The 8298-nt window shown below is 44.4% G+C and overlaps 1 protein-coding gene across 1 annotated transcript; it reads left to right on the top strand.

The window, feature by feature from the left end:
* Window positions 1-72: 72 nt before the first annotated feature.
* LOC116764162 (retinol dehydrogenase 12-like) lies at window positions 73-5630 on the top strand. The gene is made up of 6 exons (XM_032652481.1): window positions 73-257; window positions 446-685; window positions 979-1068; window positions 3557-3745; window positions 4236-4342; window positions 4418-5630. Exons 1-6 carry the CDS (start codon window positions 80-82, stop codon window positions 4604-4606), a joined length of 993 nt encoding a protein of 330 aa, XP_032508372.1. The 5' UTR covers window positions 73-79; the 3' UTR covers window positions 4607-5630.
* The last annotated feature ends 2668 nt before the right edge of the window (window positions 5631-8298 follow it).

Here is an 8298-nt window from a genome sequence, read left to right as displayed (position 1 = left end):
TAGTCCTACTCAGCTTTGACTAGTCCGTCCCCACCCTCCCATGGGCAGCACTTCCAGTGGCAGACCAGACTTCTCTGCTATGTCCCTGTGGTCTCTACTCAACACCCCAGTCTGGGGTCCTGGCTCTGTCCTCCTCATTCTGGTCCTCCTACTTAGACTAAGTGTGCAGGTCTGGCATAAGTTGTATCTTTGGGACCTCCAATGCTGCTCCACGGATTTGACTGGGAAGATAGCAGTGGTGACTGGGGCCAACAGTGGTGAGTGCTCCTCCTGCCCTGTCACTTCACTAAGGGCCTCAGCCTCCAACAGCCCCAACAGGGAGGGCAGGGAGGAGGACCAGCACCCACTGTCAGAACATTTGTCTCCCCCCGAACCCGCCCCCCCCCACCACATTGCCCTTTAGTCACTCCCCAGACTAGCATACTTTGAAGCTGCCCTCCCACAGGCATCGGGAAGGCTGTGTCCCAGGAGCTGGCCCGCCGCGGGGCACGTGTGATCCTGGCCTGCCGTAGCCGGGTGCGTGGACAGCGAGCCCTGGCCGAGATACAAGCAGCGTCAAAGAGCAACCGCCTCCTGCTTGGTGAGGTGGACCTGAGCTCTATGAACTCCATCCGAAGCTTCGCTCAGTGGCTTCTGCAGGAGTACCATGAGATACATCTACTGGTTAACAATGCTGCCGTCTGTGGTATGTGCCTTGATTCCTTCCCCTAAGCACATTTCAGGAACCTCCTTTCTAGCTCAGGGACCCCAAAACAGGCATCCTCCAAGCCTAACCTGTACAGACCATGGAAACACTGTAATTCAGACACTACCCTAAAAAGCCTACCTTAAGTTATAGCCTCAAACTTCATTGCCCCCATCTCAACACATCCATGCTCCTGTGGCATTTCTACTGAACCCAATACGTCCTCCCCAGACTTTGTCTCCCTCAGGGTCCTCACTCCATCACCCACCACCTATGTTTTCATCTCCTCCCAGGATTCCCCACTACACTTACCCCAGAGGGCCTTGATCTCACCTTTGCCACCAACTACACTGGGCCGTTTCTGCTCACAAATCTGCTCCAAGGTAAGGAAGGATGGGTGCTTACCTTCTGTGCCACCCCCACTTTTCCATTCCCCCGGCATTTTTGTGCTTACTGTCTCCCGTGGTCATCTCCTTTCCCTTGGCACCCAGATGCTTGCTGAGCAATGACCCAGCAAGCATCTGGGTGTACACAGCAGGGAACCCACCTGGCAACAGTCAGGATTAGGAGGCCGGTAATGGAATCAGTCAGCCCCAAATACAACCAGCAAGAGGATGTAAGATCTACATCCCACCTCTCTTTCCCCCAGCTCTGAGTTCTAGCCAGACTAGTAGTCAGTCATCTCAACAAAAGCTTCTTGACGGTGGTATTAGGCTACTAGAATTAAGGAGGTTTGTATTCTTCCCAGGGAGGGGAGGGATTGGGTGACAGGCACATTCTCTCTAACATTTTCTTTGGCTTGTCTAATAGCCTCTTTAAAAGAAAATTAATTTTTTGGTCAGGTATTACATGTCCAAAGTACAAAAGGGTATGCAGTAGAAAAAAAGAAAGACAGACAGAAAGAAAAAGTCTCCTCCTCTCTTGGAAAATCAGCTACCCATTCCCCTCCTGGGAGGCAACTACTGTTGCCAGGTCTCATGTACCCTTTAGTGGGTGATTAAACTAGCCCCAACTGGAAAGTGAACAAAGAGCAAGGCCAAACCCTATGCATTTGTAAGTATAAATATTTCCCCCCTTTCCAAAAATTATAACATGCTACAATACCCTGTCTGTACCTTGCTTAGTAATAGTTTCTTAAACTGCCTTCTCTCCCATCTTGCCTTCTCTAATCTATTCTCCCTTCTGCCACTTCTAAGAAATCACCTTTCATCATATCACTTTCTTGCTTCAAATCCTTTGAAGGAACTCTGTGCTTTATATAATAAACTAAACTGCTTCTCTCTCCTTAAAAGACCCTCTGCAGGCTGAGAGTCTCACCTCTGCCTTTCCCAAACCCACACCCTTGTCTCCAGCCAGACAATCTGTATCTCTTGGGCCACACTCTGTTTTTTAATTCTGGCTGTGCTTTTGCACATGTATTTCCCTCTATCTGGAATACGCTTTCCCATCTCTTTAGCCTGTCTAACTTAATTCAGCTGCCAACACTCAGCACAGATATCACTCGTGCTGTGGATCCTGCCCTGACACCTCTGCCTCCCCCAGCCGTCCCCATTTACAGGACTCCCTTAGTCCCTGTACACATCTCTGTTCCTGCACTGCATGAAGATCAGTCTCCAACTAGGTTGTGAGCCCCTTTGGTCTTCATGTCACTATGTCTGCAAGTTTGGAGTTCACTGTCCTCTTTAAGAATAATCTTCTCTCCAACAAAGTTTGGCTAAATACCTCCTGCTCTAGTTTTCATTTGTGATTCTTCATTTAAATGGGGGGATCAAAATCGTTTTAGCATTTTGAAACAATAAGTAAACTCATATGTGACAACTACAATTTTTTAAAAAATAATTTTATTTATTTATTTATTTTGGTTGTGTTGGGTCTTCGTTGCTATGCACAGGCCTTCTGTAGTTGTGGTGAGAGGGGGCTACTCTTTGTTGCAATGCATGGTCTTCTCAGTGCGGTGGCTTCTCTTTGTTGCGGAGCACTGGCTCTAGGTGCACGGGCTTCAGTAGTTGTGGCACACAGGCTCAGTAGTTGTGGCTCACGGGCTCTAGGGCGTAGGCTCAGTAGTTGTGGCGCATGGGCTTAGTTGCTCCGCAGCATGTGGGCTCTTCCTGGACCAGGGCTCAAACCCATGTCCTCTGCATTGGCAGGTGGATTCTTAACCACTTCACCACCAGGGAAGTCCTACAACTTTTGATACTTTATATAATCCAGACTTTTTTTGTATAGTTAGGAACTCTTTTTTTTAAAATTTACTTGTACCTGTTCTATTGATAGTAATTTTACTTTCACTCTTTTGGAAGATAGTTAAAATTAAAAAAAACCCCACACCTTCCCAAATATTTCTGCACACATTTCTTTTCCCCCTAAACCTAGCACCCATATGTCCTTAGCACCTAGCGTGGTGTCTGCCATAATACAGGGTCCTAGTGAATAACTGTGGAATGAATAAGTAAAAGAATGAATGTATGAATGTGTGAAAGACAGTTTTCACAGCATTTCGAGCCTCTCCTTCCCCTTCTTAGCCATCAGCAAGATAAAAATATAAACAAGGATTAATTAAATTAGCTCCAGCTGGCAAGTGAAAGAAAAGCAAAACTCCACTTTTACTTTAGGCAAAAAAAAAAAAAACAACAATCCACTAAAATAAAACAAGAGGAAGAGCATTAGGAAAACAGCTAATAAAAATGAAGTCTCAGTTCACATTATGCTGTGCCTCTCCTGGGCGCCTGCCTGGGGACCCACTGACTCTCTCCTGAAAGCCTGGGATGGTCCGTGTCCTCCTGGAGTCTCATGGAGAAGCAGGTTGGGGAGTGGGCATGGGAATTTACTCTAGTACTTGGATTGAAGGTGTGTGGTCCTCTCTCTACCCAGGGGCCCTTCAGCGGGCAGGGTCAGCCCGGGTAGTGAATGTGTCTTCCTTCCGGCAAGCACATGGGTACATTGATGAGGAACATCTGATAGGGGCTGGTAGACCTTTGACCTTCAACCAGAACTATGACTGCAGCAAACTTCTTTTGGCCTCATTCACTGGGAAGCTTGCCCAGAGACTGCAAGGGACAGGTAACTGCCTCTGACACCCCCTACTCCTCCACTCCCAACACTACCTCCCAACACTTCCCATCTCATTCCAATATATTCTGGCCATATAATACTCCCAATATCCCCCAAGCCAGCTGTTAATATCCTCCATTTATCATCTGTGCACCCTATGTTTCTCTCAACCCCATCTTCATATCTCCCTTCGTCCTTTTCCAACTCTCTCATCACCTACAACTTCCCTCTCCTCCAACATTATCCAACATGTTCCCCCTCAAGATCACCCAACACTTTCCAATACTTATGTCTCCTTACTGGCTCAGATATCACCGTTCATGTAAGTTACTAAACACTGACTTCCCTGGTACCACCCCCAGGTCTCTTGTCACCTCTACCCGACAGATCTGAAAGGATCCTCCTCCCCTCATTGCACATTGCGGAACCACACTTAACCCTTTCTTCCCAACATCCTCCTCTCACTTCACTTTGTACTACATGTGTCTCACCCTCTCAGGTGTGACTGTGAACTCTGTGGACCCGGGTGTTGTATACACGAAGATAATGAGGCATTTCTCTTGGCCATATCACTTCCTCTTCTGGCTCCTCAGCTTCTTCTTTAAGGTGGGTAGTGGAGGGTGGGGCAGGGCTCTGCTGCTGAGTGTCCTTTACTCCTCTTCTTCCCCCGTGTCTCTACAGGATAGCAAACAAGGTGCAATCCCAGTCCTCTACCTGTGCTTGGCAAAGGAGCTGGATGGCATTTCTGGAAAACATTTTAACAGTTCCTGTGTGATAACTCTTCCCCCTGAAGCTGCTCGGGATTGTCATGTGGCCCAAAGCCTCTGGAATACCTCAGTCCGACTAACAAACCTAGACAAGGTGGACTGATCTTCTGTGACCCCCACCCTAACTAGCCACCCTCTCCTTGACTCCCAGCCCTTACTCTGATTATGCCTCCTGTTTGCTGGCTCCAAGGATCAATCTCTTTGTCCAGTATAGTGACCACTTCCTCTTCCTGTTGGTTCAGGGGCGTGAGAGCTCAGATCAGCCAGGGGACAGTTTCAGCTTCTACTTACTGCTAGTACTTTGATAGAAGTGTTCATGTCTTGGGCACTAGGATCTCCAAACCTACCGAGTCCCATGTTGTGGTGATGGGGAGTAAGACCCCTTTTGGCGGGTATTAGATGTACCAGTAAGAGGGGAAACTTCTACCTGTGCCTCTTGGTTCCTGGCCTTGGGGGAGACGGTACCACATAGTGTCCTCTGGATTAAGGCATACGCCACATCCTGTAGGACAGCATCCCAACTTCATAGGGTGTTGTCTCCCAGCTGGTACTGTAACTGAGCCTACAGGTAACCATTCTACCTTTCTATCAACCAGCTGCTCCTGGGTGCTGAGTCATGCAATAAGGTCAGTGAATTCTGAGCGTGAGAGCGCATTGCTTCTTTTAAATCTACATAAAGCTTGGAATCAGGTTTTCAACTTTCACATACACAAACCTTGTTGGGATTGCACTACATCTACTTGGGAGGATTGAAGTTTTCATGGTAATGAGTTCTAAACGTGAGCAAAGTGTGCTTTTGTCTATTTAAATCTTCTGAATATCTTTATAAAATTTTGAATAATTTTACCCATAAAGCTCTTGCACAAGTTTTATTATATTTAATTCCAGATACCTTACTTTTTATGCTATTGCAAATGGTATTTTAAAATTTGTGTATTAATCATACATCAAGCAACTTTATTAAGTTATCTAATTCTGACAAGTTATCTGTAGACTTTTGGTTTTTCCACATAGAAAATCACACCATCTGGGAATAATAACATTTATTTCTTCTCTTTCAACTATTATAAATTTTATTTCTTTTCCTAGACCTTAATTGATTTTCTAGTATTAAACCAAACTTGCATTTAAACCAACTTTGTCAGAGTGTTAATTTTGTATACATGGCTAAATTTAGTATACTCACGTTTTTGCTTGGAACTGTTTATTCATAAATGAGATTGGCCTGTACTGTACTTTTCCTTACTTATATTGCTATTGTCTGGTTTTGCTGTCATGGATAGATTCATCTTATAAAACAAATTGGGAATTTGTGTTAGTCTAGGGACATTATATGAGAAACAGATGCCAATTAATTGAGGATTAAAGGTACAAGAAACTTGTACAAATGGCTGTGAGAGAAAGCGGGGAAGAAGCAGGGAGACCCACCAGACTGTGATACAAGTCTGACCCTGAATAAAGGAGAGAAGGTTGGTTGGGAGCATCTTAGAGTGCAGTGGGATGATTTTTCCTTTTTTTTGGCTGCGCTGTGCACAGGATCTTACTTCTCCAACCGGGAATCAAACATGCAGCCCCTACAGTGGAAGCATGGGGTCTTAACCACTGGACACAGGGAAGTCCCGATTTTTCCATTGTTAAACTCCCTCTCTAATATACAATCTACTTCTGTTCTAAAAATTTTAACCTGCATTTTTTTTTTTTTTTTTGGGCTGTGCGGGGTTTTTGTTGCAGCACATGGGCTTCTCTAGTTGTAGAGCACAGACTCTGTGGTTGCAGAGTGCGGGCTTAGTTGCCCTGTGGCATGTGGGATCTTAGTTCCCCAACCAGGGATCGAACCCATGTCTCCTGCATTGGAAAGCGGATTCTTAAGCACTGGACTACCAGGGAAGTCCCTTAACCTGCATATTTATTTATTTTATTTTATTTTATTGGCCGTGCCACATGTGGGAGCCTGGGGTCTTAACAACTGGACCACCAGGGTAGTCCCTGCATATTTATTTAAAAGCTTTAATCAATATCTTTATTCTTCTTTCAAACAATACATAGAGCTTAGAGTTCTTTAACATTAATCATTCTCTTTGAATTCATATGATTTTGTAACCCAATATTCTAATTATATTGTTATTTCATTAATTTCACAAATCAGATATTTTGTTATTTTAAATAGTTGATATTTGTATGGATTTACCCATACGTTTAGTATTTTCTTTGCTCACTCTTCTTTCTTGCGTCTCAGATCTTCCATCTGGGATTATTTTCCTTCTACCCTGAAGTACATCCTTTAGAAGTTCCTTTCATGAGGATTTGTGGTAGACAGAATTCTAAGATGGCTCCCAAGATCCCTACCCACTTGTGTACACATTCTCTATAATCTCTTCCCCCTGGGTGTGAGGAGATCTCATGAACATGATAGAATTTTACTTCTGTGATTATGTTATATATTGGGTTAATGGGATTTGCTGATGTAATTAAAGTCTATAACCATTTGGCTTTGTATGTGTGTGACTGAACAATATTTATTCGTCTACCATACTTTTCTTCAGATCTTTAAATTACATCTTTCTACATTTGAGTTCCTCAAAGCTTTCCACGGTCTGTGTCATTCATTAATTTATTCATTAAATGATCTTACATTTAATGAACTTAATTTATTAAATGAATAAATTAATGGAGTATCAACTGATCCAGGCATTTTTCTACAGTAATGAGCAAAACAGATAAACATCCATGAATTCAAGAAGTGTATATTCTAGTGGAGTAAGAGAGATAATAAAAATATATGGTAAAATTACATAGCACTCATATGAGTGCTATGGACACAAGTGAAGCAAGAAAGGAAAGAAGGAGTGCCATGATGAGGGGCCCAGTTTGAAATTTTAGATAGGTTGGTGAGTTAAAGACTCAAGTAACCAGTTGGCTTTGAGATAATCAAAGGGGAGGTTATTCTGGGTGGATCTGGCCTAATCAGGCGAGCCCTTTAAAAGGGTTCAGTTAGAAGTCAGAGAGATTCTCCCGTTTATCATGAAGAAGCAAACTGCCACATTGTGGAGAAGGCCACATGGATTCTAGTAGTTGAGTCTTCGGTTCTACGGTTGCAAGGAGCTGAATTTTGCCAATAACCAGTGAGCTTAGAAGAGGACCTGGAGCTCAGATGAGATTGCAGCCCTGGATGACACCTTGATTTCGGCCTGGTGAGATCCTGAGCAGAGGACCCAGCTAACCTGTACCCAGACTCATTAGAAACTGTGAGATAATACATGTTTTCTTTTAAGCCAATGAGTTTGTAATAATTTGTTATGCAGCAGTAGACTACTAATACAGGATTTAGTGATAGCAAACTTCTTCAGTGTTGTTTGAAATGTCTTTATTGTACCTTCATTGTTTGTAAACTTCAATAGAAGTACAGTTGATTTAAAATGTTTCAGGTGTATGGGCTTCCCTGGTGGCGCAGTGGTTAAGAATCCTCCTGCCAATGCAGGGGACAGAGGTTCGAGCCCTGGTCCGGGAGGATCCCACATGCCGCGGAGCAACTAAGCCCATGCGCCACAACTACTCAGCCTGTGCTCTAGAGCCCGCGAGCCACAACTACTGAGCCCACGCGCTGCAACTACTGAAGCCCACACGCCTAGAGCCTGTGCTCCGCAACAAAAGAAGCCACCGCAATGAGTAAGCCCGCGCACCGCAACAAAGTGTAGCCCCCACTCACCGCAACTAGAGAAAGCCCGCGCACAGCAACGAAGACTCAACCCAGCCATAAATAAATAAATAAATAAAGTGAACTGGGACATACCTTCG

The sequence above is a fragment of the Phocoena sinus genome, chromosome 13, assembly GCF_008692025.1.
Source record: "Phocoena sinus isolate mPhoSin1 chromosome 13, mPhoSin1.pri, whole genome shotgun sequence".
In the NCBI taxonomy this organism is placed as follows: Eukaryota; Metazoa; Chordata; class Mammalia; order Artiodactyla; family Phocoenidae; genus Phocoena; species Phocoena sinus.
This window is presented reverse-complemented; position numbering and strand designations above follow the sequence as displayed.